At 48.6% G+C, this 26,806-nt stretch overlaps 1 protein-coding gene across 1 annotated transcript in view; it reads left to right on the forward strand.

Moving 5' to 3' along the window:
* LOC119444981 (uncharacterized) overlaps positions 1–26,451 on the forward strand; it is a 49,975-nt gene extending 23,524 nt beyond the window's left edge. Inside the window, exon 6 of the mRNA XM_049664827.1 lies at positions 26,428–26,451. Within this exon, the coding sequence (XP_049520784.1) occupies positions 26,428–26,451 (24 nt within the window). The remainder of the gene's footprint in view (positions 1–26,427) is intronic.
* Positions 26,452–26,806: the final 355 nt, after the last annotated feature.

Here is a 26,806-nt window from a genome sequence, read left to right on the forward strand (position 1 = left end):
CGCCGAAAAATGTTCGCCGAAAAAGGTTCGACTTGTTCATTCCCATGTCGATCTCCATATAAACACGTTAAGAACTCGTTGAAGTCTTTGTACATTTGTTGGAGAACAGTAGACCACTTGCAACACATACCACAATTTACTAATGAAAAACAAATTGGAAACCGTAGCACGAGCAAAGACAGATAAATGTTTGCCCTTACATTTTTCGGCTTTTTCTCGGATTTCTTATGTCGGTCTCTACCAATGGGGATCAGTGTCGGTGTAATGTTCTAAGGGTACACCTAAATACTTCACCGGGGTTGTTACCCACTGCACATTTAGGAGAAACTGTTGCGTGAGGTCCCAATCCCGATGCCAAAAACCAAGACATTTACCCCAATTGACTGCACTACCGCTTATCTCACAAAAGCGTTTTACAATCGCAATAACCTCCGCTATACTTTCGAGATTTGAACAAAAAACACCTATATTGTCTGCATAGGCCAGAACGCGTACTTATGATACATGTGGCCTGAAGGCACTAATTCTACTTCTGTTTATAATACTTAGGCAAAAGCTTTTAATAAACATGCAAAAAAGGAAAGGGGAACTAGGACATTCTTGGCGAACTGAGCGCCGCTCCCGCCGCCATCGCGGTGCCAGACCATTGAGAGCGGTGTATGGAGGCACCACGCATCGCGTCTCCTTTGCGCTTTTAAGGCGTAGTGTTCTCGATGCCGTGTTGCTCGGCATTCGGGTGCAGAACACGCGATAGAGACGGCAAGCGACTCTTCCGGATTCCATCTGCGAAGCGAGATGCCGCGCAGAGGAAGGCTGGCTTCAAAGAATCAGCCGGGCTGATTTCAACCCAACACAATGGTCCCGGCTGTGTGAGGTAAGCGAGCGATTCTTCAATGATCCCTAGTCTCACATGCTGCCACTTGCTGTGTGAGGCTTCGTTCGTTTTTCTCCCTCCTAAGTACCGCATTGTTCGCGCTGCATTTGCAACTTTCGTGGCAGGATTTCATCATGTCTTCAAACGCACGTGGTTTTTGTTGACTCGGTTATACAATCCATGGCGTTGTGTTTGTGTGGCCTGAATGTATGCGAACGGCACGTTTTGAGTGTATCGCAGTATGTTACGAAGCGGTGATGCTACGAAGGAAAAAATGGGCGCTTACCTGCGGGAAGACGAACATATTAGGGCTATTTAGTGAGGGCGACTTTGCGTCTTCAGCAAACACTCAAATCGGTGGTCGGCGAAGATCAATGTTCTTGTCGCTAAAGCTTGTCGCTATCGTCCCAGATCCTCGAGGACCAATAACTATCTCGAAAATGGTAGAAAGTGCTGCGCATGAAAAGTGTGCTCAGTATTCTAGTCGTGTATCGCGTAGCAGAACAAGAGATAATGACCTGTGCTGGCAGCGAGCTGAAAAAGGAAAACGGCATACAAGACTTCCCGGCGATAGGTAGCAGAACAAGAGATAAGTACCTGTGCTGCCGGCGAGCCATTGTTAGAGGCCCGCTGTGCACGTTAGCCGCTGACCAACGAGGGACTGGAGCTACTGAAACGCGGAGATGACGGCGCTAGGTCAATCAACGCCGAGGTCGCGCGTGGCATGGCTCAGTTAAAGCCCGACTTAGAGGCTTTAGGTTCACTGTATCACCGCTAATAGTACAGCCACCTAAACGCAAAGGCATTTATGCGTCCTCTCGTTGTTTCGGCAGCCAGTCATAATATAACGCGAAAAATTCCGATCAAAAAAATCACAGCATATCCACGGGGTGAATGATGATGAGTGGGCGAAGCTCCGGAGGGAATCATCGGATCTCCCGCTTAAGGGGACGCTAGCACAAACGCGTTAGAAACGTGCAGTACTCTCTAGTAAGGAGGAGCGGCCACAGCCTCTTAAGCAGCCATTTACACATGCCGGAACGTGCACCGCGTTTGCCGACGCCATCACATGACTGCTGAGAGAGTATACCCCCCGTATTCATAAACGCTCCTCGACTTGAACTTGACTTGCCACCGCCTTGGGCAGCGCGTTCGAAACGCGTTGAAGGTAAGGCGGAGAGGCCACAGCGTCTTACACCAGCTTCTTACACGTGCCGTAACGCGCTAGCACAAACAAGTTAGAAACGCGCTAGAAACGCGGCCTTTCGTTAATGTTGGGTATTTATTGCCATCGTGGTGCGTGTGTCTATGTGCGCTTCGTGGCGTAGTGGTTAGCGCCGCGCGTTCGGAAGCAAGGGGTCCCTGGTTCGATTCCGCGCTACGAACACAACTTTCGGAATTTTTTTTTCATAAAACGCCGGAAGCGTTCTCCGGAAGCCGGAAGCGGAAGTGGGCTTCCGGTTATACTATACGTATACATATATATGTATATATGGGTATACATACATATACGGACACACAACGCCATCTATTGAGCAATTCATAAAACTAGACGTGGCTACCTACTACGACGGGCACGAACGGGTGCCGCTATAAGGAGCTTCGTCCCTAATACGAGTTCAAGAGTGCGAGCGACACGTAGCCACAGCGTTTAATTCGGAGAGCGTCTGCTAGTTCAGCACCGCGTAGGGGGAGCCACGGTCGACAGAAGAGAGTGAACACCGGCGCAGGAGGAGGAGAGAGGGATTGGCGCTACTTTTCTCGTATTGAGGGGTGTTACAGCCACGGTGTAAGAAGATAGGTGTTCCGACGGCGCGCCCGCGCTGGGGCGAGAGAGCGGCCACTTCGTGTGACCGGAAATGAGCGCCGCCGCTAGGGGCAGCACGTGTTCAGGAGGCCTTTGAGAAGCGGCGCAACAGTGGATAATTTAAGACCTCCGTCAGCATTTAAACACCCATACCCAAAGATATGCAATTTTTCGTTATTTAGAGGCCAAATCCTGAGCAGGTAGAAGGTTTCATGCCACTTACAGTCAAAATACCGTCATTTCGAACACGAGAGAGACGCGTAGTCTGCTCGAGCAGACGGCGCGCTGCGCTTACCGCTGCTCGCCGCGTCGGAGTCAATCGGAATGTCGGCAGAAATATAAAGGGACGTTCCTCCAACCAAATAGAGTCGTTTTAAGCACGCTAACGACATATATTCATCGAAATAAAGCACTTCTGCCGAATGTGCCCATAAAAGCGCCAGCAAAGCGAGCGAAAAAGTGGCCCCCAGAACATGTGCTGCCCCTTGCGGCAGCGGCGTGCGTAGAGTCACACTAAGTGGCCGCGCCTCGCGCCGCCGTCGGATCACCTTCCTTTTTACACCGTGGTTACAGCGGCCGAACTGACTGCAGCGCGCCAAGCGGTCGGCATCATTCACTTCCGTTTTCGGTTTTGGGCGCGCGCATTTTGAACGCCAGCTAACCCGCTGGATGCGCCCCCCCCCCACCTTCTTTTTCTGCTCGACAGTGGACGGTCTTCGTGCGGGATTATTATTGCGCAAGACCTAAGACACGCCCCTTCAACCATATGGCCATTCGCGGGAGAAAATGGTTGCACTGAATTTTCAGAACGCCACACTCTTCAATTAGAAAACGGAAATTGTCACAAAAAAAAGAAGTAACTGACAGCGTTTATCACAAAAGCGTAGTTTATCTGCATACACACAGACATATTCCTATCATATACACAGATGCCCCAAAAATAACCGCGCAAAAAGAACCTGGCTGAAAGCACGTCAGTGATTAGTTTCTTTGAATTTTCGCAAAAAATTGTAATTGACAGCACGCTATTCCGAGCAGTAATTGAAACATCACCTAACTGTAATTAATGAATAAATTCAATATCAACAAACTTTTGCTGACCGCTGCTTTACTCGACTATGAACAAGATGCACTTGGTTTTCATGGCATAGAATGGCCCACGTTTCTTAAAAACGCGATGCACTATTGCCGGCGCACCCTGTATATTCCTAAGTAGACTATCTAGCATTACATTCAGGTCAAAATTGACGTTCATGCCGCGTGCTAACCTTTCATCGGTAACGCGAGTGCGCATAAACGCCGTTTTAATTAACAACGCGATTTCGCTGGTAGTTTTCTGTTAAAGCTGATCGAAACAGGCATTGAGCTTCTAGTTTGTCGGGCGACAGTTTCAATGTGAGTTAACACTTACAAATCTAAACTGAGGTGTGAACACCATAAATGATTCTAATGCGCAAAGACCCAGGGCACGCCCCGTCAACCATACGGCCATTTGCTGGAGAAAATGGTTGCACTCGATTTTCAGAACGCCACGCTGTTCAATTAGAAAACGAAAATTGTCACAAAAACAGAAGTAACTGACAGCATTTACCACAAAAGCGTAGATTATCTGCATACACACAAACACATTCCTTTCATATACATAGACGCCCAAAAATAAACGCGCAAAAAGAACCTGGCTTAAAGCATGTCAGTGATAAGTTTCAATGGGTCCACTGCTGTTGATCATGCCTGCGTTCCCATACTGCCCCTCGCGCTCATGCTGCTGCTCCCGCGTTCCTCGTCGTCTTGTTCCACAGCTGGCAGGCTTTCGCCTTCACCTTTTACAAACCTTCTAACACTTGTTTAATTTTTACTGGCATGGTTGGGACTCGAAGAGATTCTGGTTGAAGTGGGGACCGTACTGCCTTTAATAACAAATTCTAGAACATCGGCGGCCTATTCGTAGGGAGTTTTGCCTTTTGTGGTATGTCGCTGTATAGCTGCGAAAATTGGCGGGCCATTTTTCGGGTTGTTTCCTTCGTGTCGTCTGCCACTCTACAGCCGAGTGCTCTCAGGATGTGACCGTGGGTGCGAATTATGTCAGGAGCCGCACAGACCGGAATCTTGTCCATCCGCAACACAGTGGAGGTGGGTGGATGCAGCTTCGTTCACTCAAGAAGGGCACACAGCTCGACCAAGGAATGCCAGCTGGAAGTTTGCCCGGATTTGCTGATCATAAGAGCCTGTATGCCGCCCTATAGAGGGCCTCGCTGGAGTTGAGACCCGGCTGTGCCAGCTGAGACCCATGTGCTGAGTGGGCGCCCCACCGGAGACCCCAACGGCAGACTGACGGCGCCGTTTCCAAGAGTGCCTGCGGCTAGGATCCCCAAGCAAGCGTAGTCGGCAGAACGATTCAGACGCCTCGGTTACCCCACCGTCCTGACGCGCTTGCCAGATGAACCGTGAAGCTGGCGGATGAGACAGCGAAGTCGAATTCACGATACATTGGCGGGCCCAACGACCTTTCCTCGGAAACAGCGACGATGAGGCCACGAGGCAACGCCCGGTGGACTCATTGTAAATAATTTGCACTTTCCAACACGTCGTGCCTGAGATTTTTAGGAAATTCGTTTAATTACCTCACGCTGTGTATAGTTTATTCTTAGGGTTTTCTATTGGATTTGTAGTGTTTGTTCATTGATGAAGACGTATTTTCCATTATGCTCAAACCACCATAAAGGCTTTTCATAACTGAAACATTCCTTGCGTCGTGTTTACCACTACGAGAGCGCCACGCAAGTGACTGAAGCATGGGCGCGGCATTCAGCCAGGAAAGAGGAAACAGGACCGAGCATGCAGCAGTGTTTGTAAGCCGGAAGCTGACTATCAGCCAACAGGCGCACAGTACTTCGGAAAACTGAGTGCGCTTGCCTGATATAGGCGATACGCAAGCTCGAATGTTTTCTTCCAGAATCGAGGTTCCGAGTTGTAACACAGCATTGTCCTTTAAAGTGGCTTCCAAATATGTCACAAAAGAACGTACATTGTTTCGCTGTAGCCTTAGTCTGGAGGAATAATATTTTGATGTCATGTACAGGAAAGGATGTCGCAACGCCAATGCTGAAACAATCCACCGTAGCTTCCCTGTGTAATCCGAATTGTTGTAAAATGCCCCGTTTTTGTTTTTCTTCGGATGCGTATGATTTCTATGTTTTGAATTTATGAATAACACCATTAAGATTTTGTTTCAATGCGCTCCCAATACGTCAATAAATGTGGCTTTCTCTCGCAAGAGAATCAAAACATTGGGTGACAGGTTGATAAAGTACGCTATGACGTCTTTGTTTTGTTTCTTTGTACATCTTTGGAATCTCAAGCGATCGGTTGCAGATACGATTCTAAGAATGTATTATTTGAAGAATGCGAAGACGGGGCAGTTATGGTTATTTGGGTTGATTATCTCTGCTTGTGGTGCCTCGGGCTTGCTGTGGTTTGTTTCCAGAAGGCTTGACCTGGAAGCCTCGCACCAAATGGTGAAATGAGGGAGACGCACGGTGTCTACCGGACTTTTCGAGGGCCAAGTATGCAGCAACCCATGGGAGACCACCTGTGGCGTTAGATGGGCTGTTGTGATCAGCAAATCTGGGCAAAATTCCAGCTTGCTGTTTTTGTGAAGCCAAGGGCGCTTGAGTGAAATTCCTTGCGTGCACCCGCGCCCACTGTGTTGATAATGGAGAATATTCCGGTCTGTCTGGCTCCTATAGTTTTCATCCATGGTGACAACTAGAGATGACTCGGCTGTACGGTGACGGACCACACAAAGAAATCACTCGAAAAATGTCCCGCCAATTGTTGCACCTATACAGCGACAAACCACAAGAGATAAAACTCCCGAGAAATACACCGCAGATTGTCTGGAAATGTTATTTAGGGCTGTCCGGGCCCCACTTTAACCGAAACCGCTCGGGACTCGGATCGAGTCATAACCGTGCATCATAAAGTAAACACTTGTTCTCATTTTCGTCATCATGATGCCCTTGTTCGTGGTCGTCTCCTGATTACTGCCCGTGACGACCCACCTCACCCGGTGCAGATCGTGTCAAGGCTTAGTGGCTCAACAACAGCGTCCCGTAACGGTTGCTGTCACGAGGACAGAATGAGCGAACGCTTCCATTACCGTCAGCGCTATCGCTGTGCGGTACTAGAAAGTACCACCGGTGCAATCGCACAGCGGTACCCTACCTCTTTGTGGTTTTTACCGCTGTGTTAGACTGCACTTTCTTTTGTACCAGCCCGCAACAACGGTTAGACGAGGCAAGAAATCACGGCTAGTTGTTAAAAGAACAATAACGGCCCAAAACTATATCGGCAGAAATACTTAGGACTGCTTACGTGTGGGAATTCGAAAGCCTAATAGTAATTTTGGTGAAACCTTTAGTAACCCGAGCAACGCAATAAGTTCAGCCACCAAAATTTATTACTCCACGCGTTTCGTTGATGCTTCGCTGTGCGCCAAGAGCGTTTGCTCGCGCGAGCATGCCTGGCAACGTGACGTGAGCAAAGACTCCCGCACTAGGCACACCTTTAGTCAGCTTGAACCTTGGAGCCACCTCGGCCTCAGGGAAGCGTGCTCGTCTGGCCCCCCGGGAGCCGACGTTCGATACCCAGCCCGATCGAAATGAACTAATTTTTTTTCAAAGCCATATACTACATTGTTTATATGGACCTTCCTGAGAAATTTGTGGTCAATCAGAGCATTTTTGACGTGTTTTTACTCTTTTCGCCGTCGGCCATTTTTGATACCATTGCCCGGTCACACCGCCGCCGCCGACTGATTCTCTCGTAATGGGGCACACAAAGTTTTCACATGAAAAATGCCTGCATCGTCGAGTAATCACCTAGCTTCACGAGTATTGGGAAGGGTGATACTTCCAACATGCACCGAATAGGTTGAACATCTGCTTGAGGCTTCATTTTTGTCATTCTACATACGTACAGCGTTTTCAGGGTGCGCAAGCGCGCCAATTAAAACAAAAGCCATAATCAGGAGTTTTACGTCCCAAAACCGTTATCAGGCACGCCGTAGCGGCGGACTCCGGAATAATTCGGCCATCCGTGGTTCTTTATCATGCACCTAAGTATCAGTACACGATGATTACTACATTTCGCCCCAATCGACATGCCGCTTCCGTTATACGATCGAAACCGTCACAGCGTGCTCAGGATGCGATACGCCATAGCTACTGAGCTATCACGGTGGGTGTCTTTATGAGAAAGGAAGGTATATGTGTCTACGCAGATACGCTACGCTTTGCAGTTAGCAGTGTCATTTGTTGCTTTTTTGTGACATTTTGCCTTTTTAAGTGTTATGTGTTGCTTTCTGGAAATCCAGTGCAATCCTTTTCTCTAGCGAATTGCCATAGGATTGAAATGGCGTGTCCTGTGTCCATCGCATTAACAATCATTTACTGTGTCGTTACCTTTGCGTCGATTTGTGAGTGTTAACACACGTTGAAACTGCAAGCTCAATGTCCGTTTCGATTCGCTTGAGCAGAAGACTACCCACGAAATCGCGTTGTTATTTAAAACAGCGTTTATGCGTACACGCATTTCCGATGAAAGGTTAGTACGCGGCATAGACGTCAATGGTAACCTCAAAAGAATGCTAGTCAGTACTTAGGATTATACAGGTTGTCTCAGCTATAATGCATCGCGTTTTAAAAAAATGTGGGCCATTATATGCGATGAAAACGAAGTGCATATTGTTCATAGTCGTGTAGAGCAGCCGCAAGCAATTTTCTGTTGATGCCATTGATTTATTAATTCAATTACCTAATATTTCAATTACAGCTCTGATTGGCATGCTGTCAATTAGGATTTTGGAGAGAATTGAAAGAAAATTGACACTAACGTGCTTTCAGCTACGTTCTTTTTGCGTGTTTATTTTTTCCTGCTCGTATTTATGAGATTACTTGCATGCCATATAAGCCAATATTATATCCATACGCCATGTTCACCTGCTAGCCGCCTGGTTAGCTTAGCAGAACAGCGCCTGCCCTTGAAAGGTGGTGATCCCGGGTTCAAGTCCTGAGCCAGGACGAATTTTCTTCAACTGCGAGGCTTTTCATTCGAACAACCCGTATGGGTTTCCGTTCTAGCAATTGCTAAGACTGCGTTGATGTCTCATTTTTCCATTTATTTCGCTCCACCTAGCGGGTTTCTGCGGAACTATTACGTCATACACTTGCCCTTGCTTCGAGTTGATAAATTCAACTTCGCTCTGCCATCTGCTAGCCGCCTGGTTAGTTCAGATGGTGGAGTGGCGGCCCTGGAAAGGCGGTGGTCCCGGACTCGAGTCCCGGACCAGGACGAATTTTTCTGCAACTTCGAGGCTTTTCTTTCGAGGAACCTGTATGGTTTTCCGTTGTAGCAATTACTACGATAAGGTGGGTGTCTTATTTTTCCATTTAATGTATTGAGAGAGCGGCGAGGGTGAGAGAGGAGGAAGAAGCGCACTGAGCAGCAGGTGGCTGGAGCTAAAGAGAGGGTAGTGATGACGTAGCGGTGTAGAGATAGAGGGAGAGTGCCCCAACAGAATTTTAGGTGGAGCTTAAGAGATAGTGAAGTGATGACGTAACCATGACGTACGGGGTTCTCCTGAGCTGTAGAGAATGTGCACTGGCGGTGGCGTCATTCTGTCGTGAGCATGGCTAGGACGAAGAAGCAGCTTTCTCTCGAAGAAGGAGAGAGGCGGCGTCAACAGCGTCGTGATGCAACTCGGGAGCGGCTTCGGCGACTGTGCGCAGATACGGAATTCCGAGCAAGGGCTCCTGAAGCAAAGTGACGGAGGATGGTTGGAGATGCAGAGTTTACTGAGAGAGAAGCTCCGTCTCGGCAACGCCACGAAGAAGCTCTCCGTGAAGATAGACAAATCAATGTTAAAGGAAAGTTAAAGCTAAGGAAAAGTAAAGATTAAAGCTGAGTGAAAATTCAAGTTAACGCTAAGTATAAGCCAAGATAAAGCTAAGTAAAAGCTACTATAAGCCACCAGCTCCGCTGTTTCATCAGTCTTCGCGACGTTAAGGGCAACTCCGGCGATTTTTCGGTGTCAACGGATGTCGATGAAATTCACTGGGTCTGTTCCTCTGAATACCTCCGTCATGCCCTAAAAAAATCAGGCTTGAGAGTTGCACAGATTTTTTACAAATGAATTTAATTTAATGCCTCGAGCACCCTACCTTACCTCCTCCTCAGTTATAGGCCACATTGTGCATGACGTCAGGAATCGTTCACGCAGAGCATGCCGGGATCATGCAGACGACAGCGACGAGAGCGTGCAGGAGTCGACGATCGTGAGCTAGTGCTTGGTGTGAGATGTTGCTGTCGCGAGAAGTTGCATTCCCTGTGGACGGGCAAGTGATGCGGGGTGGCAAGTGGTGTTGCGTTGTTGGCTGCACGAACTTCAGCCCTCGCCATCCGCAAACACAGTTTGAGCCGATGCCGATCGCGTTCAGCCGACGTTAAGCCTATCACAGTGGCCGAGTTCGTGAGTCTGCTGCTGGCGGACCAGACCCACTGATATGAAGCTAATTAAGCTATTAGGATGAGGAAAGCTGCTTCTGTAGTTCAGTTTTGACCATACGGATTTGAAATAAACCATTCCTCATTTTGTACAGTGCACACGCAAAAAGCTACAAGCGACAACACGACGCGCGATCAACATCCGTATACGTTGCCGTTCTCGAATGCCGCCAGTCGCATTCACCGGCGCTTCCCTAAATGAAATGTGACTACGCAAATTCCCTGGGTGTATTATTACCTATTGTTATGCTGAGAGAGCAAGCGAGAGAGGAAAGGCAGGGAGGTTAACCAGAAGTCAGTTTCCGGTTTGCTACCCTACACTGGGGTGGGGGATAAAGGGGTTGGAGAGAGTGCAAAGAGAGAGAGAGAGAGCGAAAAAAAAAACAGAAAAAAAAACACAGGCATTGGTAACAAAGGAGGCGTTCCAGTCACAGACGTTCACACAGGCCAGTGGACTTCAGGAACCGCAGGAGCGCTTGCACGGCCTTCTGATGCGATGTTGAGTCGCGTCGATGTTGCAGAATTGTTTCTTCCGATAACGGCTGGTCATCCAACTGGTTCAGCACGACGGAGAGCGATTGTCTCTGCACACTGTATTGTGGGCACTGACAAAGAACATGACGAATCGTTTCCGCGTCTCCACAATTGTCACATGCTGCACTGTCGGCCATCCCTATGCGGAACGCGTAGGCATTGGTGAACGCGACGCCCAACCATAGCCTACACAGAAGGGTCGCATCTCTTCGGGGAAGTCTTGTTGGAAGTCTAAGGCTTAAGGTTGGATCCAAGGTGTATAATCGGGCGTGCATAAAATGTGGTTTATTCCAGTCTGATGAAGTCCATTGGCGTGCAAGCAGGCGGAGCATCCTTGCAGCATCTGTCCTAGACAGCGGGATCGATAGGCGGTTGTCTTGTTCATGAGCTAAACGAGCAGCTTGATCGGCACGTTCATTGCCAATAATTCCACAGTGACTTGGCAGCCACTGAAAGATTATTTCGTGTCCTTTTTCAGTCAGGTGATGTATGGCCTCTGTGATTTCGAAAACCAGCTGTTCCTGTGGACCGCGCCGTAAGGCTGACAGTAAACTCTGCAGTGCCGTCTTCGAGTCGCAGAAAACGGACCATTTGTGTGCTGGTTCATCATTAATAAAATGTAGTGCGACTCGAAGCGCTGCCAGTTCTGCTGCCGTTGACGTTGTCAAGTGAGATGTTTTCGTCTTGATAGTGGTGGCTATTTCTGGGATAACGACAGCGGCGGTAGAGCTGTTCTGCAAGACGGAACCGTCGGTGTATATGTGGGTGTAATTCCGGTACTTTTCATATAATAGGAGTAAGGTAAGCTGTTTAAGAGCCGGCGATGACATATCTGCTTTCTTCCGGACGCCAGGTACTGTCAGGATGATCGTTGGCTGAATGAGGCACCAAGGAGGAGTGGAAGGTCTCGCGGCAGGTGTGAAGCAAGATGGTATAGCCTCACGATGTGCGGATATCATTCGGCAGAACGAGGCGTGTGGTCTCTCCGCAGGTAGAGAGGCTAGATGGTGGCAAGGAGTCCGTGCAAGGTGCCTTACGTGCATTCTTATTGCTTCAACTGCGATGTGGGTCTTTATGAGGTGGTCTCTGGCGATTGCAATAGTTGCCGCCGTTGACGCACTTCGAGGAAGACCTAGACAAATCCGCAGCGCCTGGGCCTGCACACTTTGTATAGTACGTAGGCTTGTTGTACTTGCGTTAGTCAATGCTGGCAAGCTGTACCGCAAGAAGCCAAGAAAAAGTACTCTATATAATCGAAGCATAGCGCTTGTCGACATTCCCCAGGTCTTTCCAGCGAAGAATTTCAAAAGGTGACAGATGCCTGTCAACCGTTTTTTCATGTACAATACATGGGGGCTCCATGAAACGTCTCTGTCAATAATGACACCCAGGAATTTATGTGACCGTACAAATGGTATCATCTGACCATTGATTAACACACTGTAATGCGTCATAGGCTTACGCGTAAATGCCACAAGTGCACATTTGTCAGATGAAATCTCCAGGCCTTGATTTCGGAGATAGTGTGCAGTCTGAGTGGCAGCTTTTTGGAGCCTGGCACGCAGCTGTAGGCGTGTCACTCCGGACGCCCAAACGCATATGTCGTCCGCGTACATTGATAATTTAACTGTGTTTGGAAGGTGATGAAGGAGACCAATCAGCGTAAGGTTAAACAACGTAGGGCTCAGTACGCCACCTTGGGGGACGCCACAGTAGGTGTAATGCAAAGAAGTGCGGCCGTCCTCGGTGCTCACAAAGAAGGATCGCATAGAGATAGCTATGAATCCATCGGAACATCCGACCACCGAGGCCTATCTCTTCGAGAGCGGCGAGGATGGATTCATGTGTAACGTTGTCGTACGCACCTCTGACGTCGAGGAACAAAGAAGCGCACAGACGTTTACACCCTTTTTGGTGCTGAACATAGGTAACCAGGTCGACGACATTATCAATCGACGAGCGGCCGCGTCGGAATCCTGCCATGGCATCTGGGTAGACGTTGTGGTATTCCAAGTACCACTCCAAGCGTCCGAGGATCATCCGCTCCATCACTTTTCCCACGCAGCTCGCCAATGCAATCGGGCGATACGAAGAAAGTTCCAACGGAGACTTTCCAGCCTTCAGTAGCGGAACTATGCGACTAGTCTTCCAGCTTGTGGGAAGTGTGCCAGCTCGCCAGGATTCATTATAGATTTCAAGAAGAACACTCCTCGCCCGCTCACCGAGATGACACAGAGCTCTGTAAGAAATTCCGTCAGGTCCGGGTGACGACGTGTGTCTGCACAAAGCTAGCGCCGCCTTGAGTTCATGGATTGAAAATGGAAGATCCATGCGGGGGTCACGTGGTGCCGGGAAGCTGATGAAACGTGATAAGTTGTTGGAAGCTGTGTGCTGCCCGGATAATCTGGCACAGAAATCTTCTGCGACCTCAATATCTGGTCGTTGTTGGAAGAGGGCCAGAGCCTTGAATGGAGACTGTTGTACGGGTGGCGTCCTGAGCCCTCGCACCGTCCTCCATAAGTGCGATAGGGGCTTGAGAGGGTCCAACGATTCACAGAAAGCAGTCCAGCGTTGTGACTCTAGCTTATCTAACCGGCGCTGGATCTTCTTTTGTAGGCGTCTAGCGGTCCGTAGATCGTCCATTGACTTCGTGCGTCGGTATCTACGTTCGGCACGTCGCCGTATAGCTCGAAGTCGCTCTAATTCTACGTCAAATTCAGTGAATTTCGAAGAGCGCATTAGAGTACGTGTACTGTCTTGCACTGTGGTTTTGATTAGTTCTTCCAAATTATGTAATAAATTACCTTGACATTGGTCTTCAATAACAGCCTGGAATTTGGGCCAGTCCACTCTTCGGATGGTGTCACTTGATTTCGACGACGACAGTCCTCTGATCTTGACATATGTGGGAATATGGTCACTCCCGTGCGTTTCAGTGTCCGTAAACCATCCTGTACGCCTGATGAGACTTCGTGATACGAAGGCCAAGTCAAGACAGCTGCTGTATGTGCAGCCGCGTAAAAAAGTAGGACTGCCGTCATTTAAAACCCAGAGCTCGCTGTCGGAGGCGAATGATACCAAGGCTCTGCCTTTCGCGTTGATTTTCGTACTTCCCCAGATTGTATGATGTGCGTTGAAGTCCCCGATGATAATCCATGGATCAGGCGTTGCTGACAGGATATCTCGTAATCTTTTGGAGTCAAATCTACTTGATGGTGATAGGTACGCACCAAAAACAGTGACGGTTAGTCTTTTCTTCTTTACTGTTAAGCATACGTATTGGTTATCGTCATGAGGTGGCACAGGTTGAAGAATGTAAGTGAGGTCACGGCGAATAAACACCATAACCTTGCTTTTTTCACCACTAGTTGATGACATAAATGATTCATAGCCGGATAGCCTGATTGAGTTCGATAAATTCGGCTCACAGATGATGATGATGGGAAACCTGTTGGCGTACACGAACCGTCGGAAATCGGCGATGCGCGATCGTAGTCCTCGGGCATTCCACTGGAAGATTGCTGCTTTTAGGACCTCCTCTCGAAAAGACAGCTGCTGGTGAGCCATGATTTACTCAAGGGCTGCCAGCACCGGACTTAGTGTGTCCAGTACTTGCAGTGCACTTTTGGCTGACGTTGTGTGCATGTTGCTCAGCAACACGCGAATGGCATTCATTAAGGATCGCAGTAGCGATACCACTTGCTGATCTGTATGTCGCACCTCATCCGATGGAGCAGCTTGCTGTACTGGATGTGGCACTTGCTGCTGCGTATCAATAGGTCGTGTACTTGGAAGCGGTGGCCATTCATCTGTAGAGAGACGTCTCGTAGTTTTCTGCCGTCCTGTGTCAGCGTTTGCTGCGCTGGGAACTGCAGGTGACTTTGTTACTTGAAGAGGTAACGCATTTTTCGAAGCTGGCGCAGTCCTACGTGAGGACCGTCGGCGGCGGCGGCGTCTACGTCGCACTGCTTCAGCGGCCTCCTTGTGGGTGGAACTGTCCCGTACCATTTGTTTGAGCACAGAACATTCCTTCCTAATCTTGGGGCAGTCTTTGGATGAAGCACTGTGAGCGCCTTGACAGTTAGGGCACTTCAAAACAGTCGCATTACAGTTTTGTTCTGAGTGTGGCTCGGCGCATCGGGGACATGTGGCTGAATTCGTGCAAACGCCCTTCACATGGCCGATCCTCTGGCAGTTATAACATTGCAGCGGTTTTGGAACAAATGGTCGAACCGGGTGGCGGAAGTGGCCAACCTTCACGTAGGAAGGAAGGCAATCACCCTTGAACGTTAATTTCACACAACGTGTCTTGCCAAGACGGCCAACGTGCACAATAACGTTGCTCTCACTTGCTGGTTTTATGAGCACTGGAAGGTCTGTGTCAGGGATCTCAATGTCAATGTCATAAATGACTCCTGCAATGATGGTACCATCCGCTGGGACAATGGATCGAACCCTTATGTTGCCCAGCTGCGTTATACGCTGCAGAGGGCTCAGCGCACTCGTGGTCATCACGTCGACGGCTAAGACGTTTTTCCGCGTGTTTATCCTCACATCCTTGATCTCGTTTGGTACAGTGTTCTCAAGAAACAAAGACAGTGCTTGCCTGTTGAGGACGCGCAGATTGTCTGTCGAGTGCTCTGGCACAAACAGGACGGTATGAGGCCATCGTTGAGGTGCAGTTTTTACGGTGAACGAACTTGACACCGAAGATGCATTGACGATCCTTCGCTTGGCTTTACGGTGCAAGACAGGTTCAAAGCCGTCTTGCGATGACTCGTCAGCAGATGCGGAGTACAGTTCAGTGTCCTCGCTGTCGCTAGATGTATTTCCGCGCTTCCTCGAAGCGATTCCCGTTGATGAACCAGAACCGGACGGGGCCTCGGGAGGTTGCACAGCCATCACCGCGAGATGTGGGGCGGCAGGCCCCACAAAACCAGTGAAAAGTCCAGAAAAGCAGAGAGACGGGCAGGTTGTGTTCCACAAAAGAAGCACAAAAAAAGCACAAAAGAAGCATTGTTATGCTGACTCATTATTTAGCTTACGAGGTGCACTGTTTGCCTCGTATCCCAAATGGGCAGCAAGCGGAGGCCCCTTCAATACAGCATGCGTAAACAACCGTCTCGTTCAGCTGCCAACGATGTCATATTTCGTGACATCGGCGTTTCCGCGAGAAAACTATACATTCTCTAAATCAACGATCATACGCTCAATGTCCTAATCTATGTCTACTTTACGGAACACTAATTGTGCGCATGAAGAGAATACGAAGAATGATAAGCCGGCTGGGGCCGTATTCTGAAACGTTCGCCTAGGCGAAATTTCTTTTTTCGCTTTCAGGCGTGCGCCGATTGGCTGTTTTAGCAAAATTGGATGAGCTGATTAGGTGGTTGAGCCCGACGTCATTCAATTTGCTCAACCAGCCAATCAGCGCGCATGCTGATTTCGCGCGAACTAGGCGAACGTTTCAGAATACGGCCCCTGCACAACGCTTCCCTACTACGGTCTCCCGCTCGCTGTTTCCGAAGGTGTGTGGTCGCACGTATCAGCGCGACACAGAGTGATGTACCGGTGCTTACACGCACAAAATCTACTTGTTTTGATATGTTCTGACATTAATTGATTACGCCGATGAGCGGCTATCTCAAGCGAACGACGTACGAGTGGTCGCTGTACCTGCCGATGTAAACAAATGCACCAGTCGGTGCTTTGGACTGTCAGCGGCGTTCTTGTGGGATACAAATGCGGGAAGTCGTGCTCCACATCTTACAGTGAGCATGCGAAGCGGTTTCCTGAGAGGGGTCAAACACCTTAAATAGCAAGCAGCACGTATATCAGTGGTTAGGGCTATCCCTTGGTCTTCATGTCGCAGCGCGATATGTTGCGCATGGGTGCAGGCTCTAGTGGTGGAGGACGGCGATTCGTGGCTATTGAATTCGTCTGAATCATAACTGAAACTGTTTGACAGATCCGAATAGGTGGTGCAGCTTGCAATGTAGCCCGAAGGTCCCCGAAAGTCTGGCACGGTCACGAATAAGCTGAGCGTCTGCTCTTCGCCGGTTTCGTCGCCCCGCGGGCGAGACCGGCATGCGTTGCGCGCCTTCCCCGCCGGGGATCCATTCGTGCCGTCACACGCAAAGGTTCGCTCGGCTGCTTGCTCAGGTTTCGGTTTCGTTTTCGCACTTTTTTGCTTATTTAAAATTATTTTCGAATTTGCGGAACAATTCTCCTATCAGGTGCGTCACAGGAGGGCCTCGGGAAGCTAAATATTTTATTAGCTCGACATGGTCAAAAAATCGCCGGAGTTGCCCTTTAAGTCTGTGAAGCTGGCAATTTTTTTTCGCCACTACTGTTTGTAATAGCCACTTCTTTCTGTAATACCTTCGGGCTTTCAGAATATTTCCAAGAATAAAAAAAAATTTAAAGTGCTGCTCGTAATCACTGTCGCACTACTACCCATTTTGTCTGAGGGTTAAAGATGTCGATCGCGAAACCTTTTCCGATCACTTTGTTTTAAATGTGTAGAACGCGCAAATAAATTGAAATGAAAAGTCTTTTTTTTTACTTTTCGGAAACTTGTTATCGTTTTTTGCGATCCTTAGTAGATGTACTTATTTCTGAATAAAGTGCATTCAACTTGGTTAAGAAGACCTTCGCTCATTTGAACACTTGCGCACGTTTCAGTGGACGCACGTACATTCATTCATATGAATAAATAACATTCTTGTAGCTCTATTTGCGTAAAGCCTTTCGTGACAGACGTATACGCAGAGAGTGAGCGTCAGAAGACGCAGCTAGTTTGTTTATCCGCCAATGGTGGGAAATCACTGCTTCCGTCAAATGTGGTCGTCATGGAAAAGTTTAGTGGCGTTTATGAAAGGTTCGTGTAAGTGTCATGGCATGATATGTATACAGTATATACCGGGTGTTCAACATCAGGCGTTACGCAATTTTTAAAAATCGCCTGTGGCAGGTAGCATAATGCTTATTGTTGAGCTGGCTTATTCGATGAGGCGGCCATTAGTAGCACAAGAAATCGAAACACACATTCAACTAATTAACAAAAATTTACAAATTAACTTCTTAGTTAATTACTTTACGACACATATTGGAATTTACGAATTGTAGCCAGTGAGCTTGTCCGGCATATTCACTTGAAATGAATTTCCAGTATGACACTAGTTTCGAAATAATATTTCCCCAAGTGTGCGACGAAATAAATGGGCGCTCCCGTAACTTTTCTCCTTCAACGTATAAAACATCATTTTGGTAAAAAAAAGTAAGTGGAACAACACTGCGTTTTTAGAGCGAGTTTGATGGCGCATCTCTCCAAATTGGTATCATTCTGGAAATTCATTCCAAGTGGATACGCTTGACAAGCTCACCACCTACAATTCGTAAATTGCAATATGTGTTGTAAAGAAATTAACTGAGAAGTTCATGAGTGAATTTTCGTTAATTAGTGGAATATGTGTTTTGATTTCTCTCGCTACTATTGTCCGCCTCATCAACTAATCCAGCTCAATGATAAGAATTATGCTACCTGCCACAGGCGATTTCTAATAAGTGCGTAAAACTTAAAAATTAACACCCCGTATAAATGTATAATTTTGACGATCGTCCAATAAATCATAAAACATGGTAAAAAGAAAGCTGTCTGATATTTGTGATGGTGTCTCTAGGCAATTGATACAATGTTATCAGCAGCCTTAAGTGCGAACATCTTACAGTAACTTGTCATAACTGAATGTGCAAACAGAATGTTATTTGTATGGCAATGTTTCACATACATGGCTACTCTGCCAGCCCTGAATCGATGGTTAAAACTACGGGGGATGCTTAGAACGTGCTAAGAATGTGAAGATGAAAGCCCATTGTACTTGGAGCTTCTGTTGATCTGCTGTTGAACTTTTAGATGCGAAGCAGCTTATGGTCGGAGCTATGTCACTCACTCCCTCCATCCATCCGCCGTGCAGCGTCCGCACTGCGCCTGCACATCCTCCTCCCCCTCCTCTCCTTGTCTCATCTCCTTTCCTCTCGGCATTCCTCCTCTCCTCTCCGACGCTCCTCTCCTCTCCGGATTGCGCAACGAATGGCAACACCTGCGGCTCCGCGCGCTATAATGCGAAGCAGCTTAGGTTAAAGGCGCGATGATAGGCGCTGCTAACGGTAGCTACGTACCTCAACCTGACGGAAACAACGAACTGAAAACTAATGGGAACTTGAGTCTACCCCATGACTGCTTCGCACACTACTCAGGGTTCCCCTACGGGAAGATGGTGTAATTTTTTTTGTTTTACTTTCTGCTGATATACTGTTGCAGGTTCTGTTGAAATTTCTGCTGATCTGCTATTGAACATTCTGATCAACGCTCTGCTGATCTGCTGTTAAACTTTCTGATGAACGCTCTGCTGAGCTGCCGTTGAACTTTCTGTTGAACTTTCTTCTGATCGGCGGTTGAACTTTCTAGTGTACTTTCTGGTGATCTGCTCTTGCACTCTGTGTTCAAATTTATGCTGATATGCTGCTGAACATAACGCTCTGCTGATCTGCTGTTGAAATTTCTGCTGAACTTTCTGCTCATCGGCAGTTGAACTTTCTGATGAACGCTGTGCTGATGTGTTGTTGAACTTTCTGTCGGTCTTGCTGTCAGACTTTATATTGACATTCCGTTAAACTTTTTGCATCTCTTATTCACACTCTATGAGATCCAACTTTCCCAGTACACACTTCAATCCTCACAGTACATATCTTCCACATTTATTTCCTAGGACATGTCCACACACCATCCCCAGGAACTCTCGACGGGGGCTCGGTATGCACTCTCACAAGAATCACTTTGATCTGTAGTGTAGCATTACGCATACAGTATCTCTTTTACAGATTCTCGGTTGTTTTTCTTGGTCTTGCCCTCCAGCGACTTGGGCCTAGTGCGTCGTCACTCATAGCGATGTGGAATGAAGCTCTAAGCCCACGCGGCGACGTATATAAGGCCCGCAAGCGTGCTGCCACCGTTTCCAGAACGTACGACGGGTGTCGCCACTGATATTAAGTGCGAATGCACTTCTTAAGCGTATCTATCCAAAGGCGACTATAATTCAAAATGTAAATATTGCGACACAGATCCAGCTGATCAGAATCATATTCTATGGGGTTGTAGGAATAATCCTCCCCCAAGAAATCTGCTACGGCAAGCTCCCTCACAGGAGGCGTGGGACTCCGTACTAAAATCTACTAACGCTCAAACCCAAGCCGGGCTGGCGGACTGGGTGGCGAAGGTCGCGGCCAGCTGGACGCCACTCTAGCCCCCTCTGCATGACCTCCGCGTCCCCCTCCCCCTCTCTCTCCTCCCTGCTCTCCCTTTGTCTGCTCTAGATGCCTACTGTACGGAGCGTGCCCGCGTGCCACACTCCCACACGCATCCGCGCTCCTTCCTCCCCTCATCCCTAGCAACGCGCCGAGGAGCGACGACGTGAGCGTCCGCTGTAGCTGCGCGCGCAGCGACGTCCACGCCCCTCGCGACTGGGCGGCGGGCCGCGCGCTCCGCGCTCCCTCCTTGGCCGTGCGGCGCCCCCGCGCCGGCTCCGCACCGCTCTCCCTCGCCGGCTCAAGCTAACCATTCCCCGCTGCTTCGCATCCACACGTGTTTCCTTTAGCGGGAGATGGAGTAATTTTTTTGTAGTTGCTGAAGTCATTTCTTGATAGAGTGTGTCTGGAAACAAATCAAAATAAAAAATGGCCGCCCCATTAGCACATTAGCCGACCCTCCCTATTACTATAGTCGAATTGACTTAACCTGATTTGTACCGAATACCATTGTAACCAGACGTACAAGCTTGGGATCAACCGTTGTTTAGTGCTAGAAAGTTTAAGCGCTCCTACATATCCACGACAAAAGTCATTTATTAGGTGAGCTTTGTCGAAGTAAGGTGCCCAGGAAGATAAATAAAAACAAAATGTACTATTTATTTATTTTATTTATTTGCAGCGAATACGGTTCTACAATTGTCCATAGCTGTTTTGCGAGACGTAGACAAATTCAAAATTTGTCTCTCAGTCCCCTTTCCCTGTACAGGGTAGCCTACCGGTTCATCCTGGTTAACCTCTCTGCCTCGCCCTTGTGACTTCTCTCTCTTTCTCTATTTCGTCTGCAAGAATCGACCTAATCTCAAATGTTGATGGTTCAAGGCTCGAGGGGAAATGACCCACACGGACAGATTCTGAAAAGAAAAAAGAAAGAAATATGCTGGAGCAATCAGAACTAACCGTAGATACAATGAATCAAAGGGGCCCATAAGGCGAAAGACAAAGGAAGCAAATGTGACAGCGCACACGGACACACCCGAGGTGCTTCATCTGTCCTCCGGTTTATAACCAGCTTCTTTTTTCTGTTTTCTTTGGAGTGAGCTCATCTTCGTTATTGCCAGCCTGTTTCCAAAGCGCGGATTTTGCTCCAAAGTCATCCGAATTCCTTTCCGGAGGCAGAATCCACCACGCCCAGCCTAGGCTGTCTGATTGAGCAAGAATTACGAGCCGGTTGACACGAAGGGAGAACGGCGAGCTCTTGACGGTGTCATTGGCGTGCGAGAGATCCACGTTAGTTGCGAGGGGACGGAGATGCACGTACTCATACGGAGCACTCCGTTGGGAGTCAATGCCGCGAGAGTCCTGGATCCCGAACCGGGTGGAGAGTGTCCACGGTCGAAGAATATTTCGGCGGAGTCGTCGCAATGACAAGACAGACAAGAGGAGAAGACAGATACGCTTTGAGCGAATTTTACAGCGAAGTGGGTAGGAGCGACTAAACTAGGAAAGCAGAAGGAAACGAGACATTTCAATTGCAGGGGTGCATTCATTTTATGTTTGAAAGCAGAAGTGCTATTGTCTGATTTTTACGTACAATTTCCAGTCAAAGTTTTGAGACAAAACTTTTGTCCCCCCTAGCACACACATATGGATCTTGGGACCTTTGCGGAATCAATAAAATTGAACCAATCTTTATTTCTTTCTGGCTTTGCAAAAATGAAATAGATTACAAACATAGAAGTACAACATTGTAGCTCTAGCGAGCTTGGGGCTCAATCAAGCCGCAAAGGCAGAAATGTAGATGTAATTCTCATTAAAACAGTTCCTCTAAAATACGCAAAATAGATGAAGTTTCACGTAAGGAATAGTTGCCGTCCGTCCACAAAAGGATCAATTTCGGCGCCCTCGAAAGCAGCCTCCGCAGTCGACTTCCTCCAGTTGTAGACAAATTTGCGGAACCGCGAATCCACGCACAAGAAGGGAACGCGAAAAGATAAGATCGTCTCGGCAAAACAGGTGAATCTTTTGAGGGAGCAGAATCGACGAAGTTGCGTTCCTGACGGTGACCAGCGCACTTATGTCGTTAAACCAACCAATTGCCGGCAATAGCGATCCCCCAGAAAGGCACCAGAAAGAGGGCCGATAACTTCGGCCAATTTACATCGTCTTCGGGTGCTGGACCTTTGGCCCAGGTGGCGCGAAAGTATACAAGGGCCGGGCCCCAGCCTGATGTCTCCGGAGCGAGCTTCCTCCGGCCGAGTGCGATTGTGGGGAAGGTTGGCCACGTGGGGGCATTAGAGCGCATGCATCCCGTTGAAGAAATGTTTTTCTGGCTAGAAGACAGAGACGGAGGTCGAAGGGACGACGTTGTTTGCTTCTGTTGATTTTCCTGTTTGAATCACTTTTAATTTGTTTGATGTAACCCCTCCTCGTTGTGCCATTCCTTGCCTGCATTATTTGGAAATAAACAAAATTAAAATTAAAAATATTAAATGTGTCGTCGTGTATGACCTTATAGCTCAAGTAGAATGGGCCTGGTGCTTATGCTATGTAGCCGAGAGTAGCCTGAACGTCGGAGTGTGTCGCACTGATGAATGCGTGTCTTCATTTATGCCGGCAGCTGTGTATTGTGGGGCACACAGTCACCCCTGGGGCACGCATCTCTGGTTCAGTATTGTGTAAGCTGGCATTGTCGTGGAGTGTATGAACTGAGGCAAGACGTGGCAGTGCCTTTATTGGCCTCGCGGCTTCTCGGTTGACGACACGCAATTCAAGCAATGGTTTCGATCGACAATTTCATTTGGAACTGTGCTTAATTAAAAAAGTCACAGGCCTGCGCGGCCCACGCAGCTCAGTTACAGCGTAAGCTGCTTGAGCGGCGCAGAGTAGCTCCAATTTCGCACCACGCACAAGTCTTCGCGGCAAAGTGTCTTCGCCTCGATTTTGACGAGAACGATCTTAACTGTCCGCCCGGTGTCGGCGTCGACAGCGAGTTGCGGCTTGCAATTCTCTCTGCCCAGCATCTGCTGAGCCCGATGCTGCCTGGTTGTAGCCGCGCACGTAGCTCTAAACGATTCGCTTCTTCAGCAGCGGTTCGTACCTTGCGAGGAGACGCCATAACGTGTACCAGAAGAGGTACCCAGAATACGTGGCGCACATCTAACATCGGGATAGCGTTGATTGCGCGCCTCGTCTGAATCGCATCGCGTCTGAATCGCATCTCGTCGCACGCGGCGGTTGCAAGCACGTTAACTATATGGCGCCACCACACTGGCGGAGGCTTGGGTCTCGGCGCCGGCGCCTGTGCCTATATTTCGCGTATAAAAGGGAATTTTCTTCTGCCCGACAGCAAGCGCTTGCGTGGCTCAGTGGTAAAGTATCCGACTCCCACGCAGCGGGCCTGGCTCGATCCCGGTGGAGAGCGGGTACCTTTTTTCGAATTTCCGGCGATAGCGGTTACGGGCCGGGGTCGGTGGCGGCATAATCGCGACCAGAAACGGCTATTGGAATGAGCCCATACAGCTTACGCTGTAAAACACACAGTTACAAATGAGAATGTGCTTCTCAGAAAATCATCATTCTGCAAGTCACCTTGCAAATCGCCGCTCTGCAGCAGCGTGCAATCCGGCATACAATATGAAGAAACAGGCGATTGAATGTGAAACAATATGGGAAATAATTTGTTACGTTTGTTTCACTTATTTTAAATGTAGAAATAATAAAGAGGGAAAGGAAAGTGGACGGTAAGACAATTTACATTAGGTGGAGACATAACTCGCCTCTTCCATATTACGCATGCCGTGCTTTACCAATCCAGCTACTGCGGCATCCGTCCTCCCGTGCACCTTCTGGGTATTAGTGAATGTGTAAATTTAGACCTGAAAGTTGTTAGCTAAGCGTCGCGACTATAGTCTGAACCATGGGTGTTCTGGCGTGTCAATTACGAGAAAACCATCCAGACGGCGAAAACAGTACGCGTTTCCTGCTGTGACGGTGAGGAAGCCAAGATATGGCTGATAGAAGGTTTGGTGTCATTTACGAAAAGTGCGATGCTCGCTTTTCTCTTATGTAAGCGTTCAAGATGCTATAGGCAGCTGCACTATTGTGCATAAGATCCTAGTCATCTAGACTTGCAGGCGATCGGACAGTTCTACTGTATTTTTGATACTGCTAGACGATGGTTGATCTTTTTTGCTTTTAAGCGTCTGCGTATGTGAGACGAGCTGAAGCCGCAGCCTCCATTTCTGGCTTGGTGATTCCGTAAGTCCAGAAGGCTGGTGAAGCCCAGCTGGTTGAAGCCATTTCAGGCTGGGTGAAGTCCAGAAGTTGCTGCTAACCGTAACATGCTCGCGTGTGAAAACAGAGAAAGTCGCGCGGTGGGCGCGAGCTGAGGCGCGCTGTCTAGTCTGATGTTTGGAGACGCAATTTATTAGTGAGTAAACCTGCACAAGCATACATGTAGTTTGGGTCACCTTCTGGCGTTATCATCTCTGGGGTCCCCGTAATATTTGCAGGTGACGAAGTTGATAACGTCTATAACAGGACCCGGCGCGGGAACCCACTCATTATACGCACTGTACCTATGGACACACTACTATTAAGACATTATGAGGAGTCCTGCTCTCAACCATACTCGTCGTGCAGAGAGCAAGTATGGGAAGCGGGTTACACGCCCCTCGTGATATCTTGGTGAGTAATTCGGTCTAGACCGTTTTAGAATTTTATTTGCTATACAAACGGCTTTCGCTCGGTATCCGCCCTAGACTAATTTATGTGGGTGTTCATGTGACGACTCCTACACATAAAAAATGTCTGCATTGAAACCACTGAATAGAAGCTGTGGCCTGAAGAGGGGGAAAAGAACGCGCTGATGAACGGACTTCCACATGTACCCCGCGCTTTCGGTAAAAAAAAAGAAAAGCCTACTGACTATACCCTTCATCAACGACCGAAACCTTTGATTTGACGAACCGAAACGCTAGCGTCAAAGCGAAGCCCCGGTTTACAGAGAGCGGAGAGCAAGCGTTCACACGACCGACCGCGCCAAGTAAAGCCGGTCCGTGTGTGCGCCAGCTGCCGGACGAAGGTTTAGAGATGAAAGGGGGCTATACAAGCTCCCGCAGAATGGCCCAGCCACCCCAGCGCACGTCGTGGCCGGCGCTGATCAAATTTAATCCTCCGCGAGCAGTGCGCAATGAGGCCAATTACTGGCCGGGCCAAGTTCTCTCGAGTCCGGCTCGTCGCTTTGAAGCTGACCCTTTAATTAAGCACGGCGCCGGCGGGACGGCGCTGAGGCTGACATCCCGAATGCCCGGGCCTCGCTGGCTGGAATTAGGAGCCGGCACGCGCGTTGACGTATCGCGCAGGACTCGCGCTCTGTGGGCCCGTACTAGATGCAGTGAGATAAATAAATAAATAAAAAAAAGTTCGTGACGGACAGCCGAACCGGCTGTTGCGAAGGTGCTTTCAAAGAAAGGGCAGCGGAATGTTTTGAATTATTCCGTAATTGATACGTAGAAATCGTCTCGTATATCACGAAGCAGGATAAAGTTTTGGCGACGGTACAGCGAGAAGATGAAATACAAGGTAGCCTTCAGAACTCTGTTTCTATAGGTAGTTTTCGCGTGACGTCACAAACGCGGCATCACACCGTGCTAGTACCAGAGCATGGTGCCACGATGACGTCAGTGCACCATATCATCATACGTATAATTGTATTGCTTTTTTGACAGGGATCGTTGTTTCCTCGCATTATCACTGTCGTCGATTAGTCGCTGGGCGCTAGGCACGGCTTTCGTGTTGTCGTGCTGTTAAGTTTTCTTGTTTGCGCAGCTTCTTGACTTGCTAGTACCCCAATATGGCGGCCACGATGACGTCAACGCAAACTATCTCTAGGTCTGTCTCGTTTTAAATAATACTGTACCGTGAGTACTGTTGTAAAGCATCAAAGTGTGTGTGCAGGGGGGGGGGGGGGTCAGGACTTTTCAACAAGACGTAACGCGGAGCGTCCCAGTGGTTAAGTTCGTCAGCGGTTGAAAGATCCGGAGCCGCGTCCTATTTAGACAAAATATTGAATTTGCACCTGCCTTGTAACTGTCGGCCTGCGCCATGCCTTAGGAGCGCTCGCTCTTCGTTCATGTATACATCTGGTGCGTCAGGCCCGTCGGTACAAAACCAGGGTTCCCTTTTCTTTCGTGTCACTGCGTTTTCGCAGGAAGACTTTTGCTTTCCTGAATGAGTTGTTCGTTATTACATATACAGGCGACTAGATTACATCTGAAAGGAACCGAGGAGCACATATTGAGTCGTGCGTTTTCCGTGCAAACCTGCCTTTTTTTTGCAGGCCTTCTGGCTGTACCGGTCGTGACAACGCCTCATGCGGTTTTCTCTCAGCAATGTACATGATGAACAAAGACAATTTGACGCTGAACACGTTGACAGAACATGCTATAAACACAGGAAACACAAAACCACGAAGAGTTCGAGGGCGTATTAGGCTGCGGACTGAAGCTTCGCGGGAGCGGCGTGGGCAATGGGTGTTTGCAACGGGATGGCCGGTCGCTGACGTCCATCCCCGCTCTCTCCCTCGTCCATTCGCCTTGCTACTACTGGACGGGGCTATACTCTCAGCGGTAGGATAACTTTTGACAGCGCGCATAACGCAATTACTCACTGGCGCGCGGCGGTGGAAATGACAAGTCGTATTTAGAGTCAATGAAAAC

Source organism: Dermacentor silvarum, chromosome 3 (genome assembly GCF_013339745.2).
Source record: "Dermacentor silvarum isolate Dsil-2018 chromosome 3, BIME_Dsil_1.4, whole genome shotgun sequence".
Lineage (NCBI taxonomy): Eukaryota > Metazoa > Arthropoda > Arachnida > Ixodida > Ixodidae > Dermacentor > Dermacentor silvarum.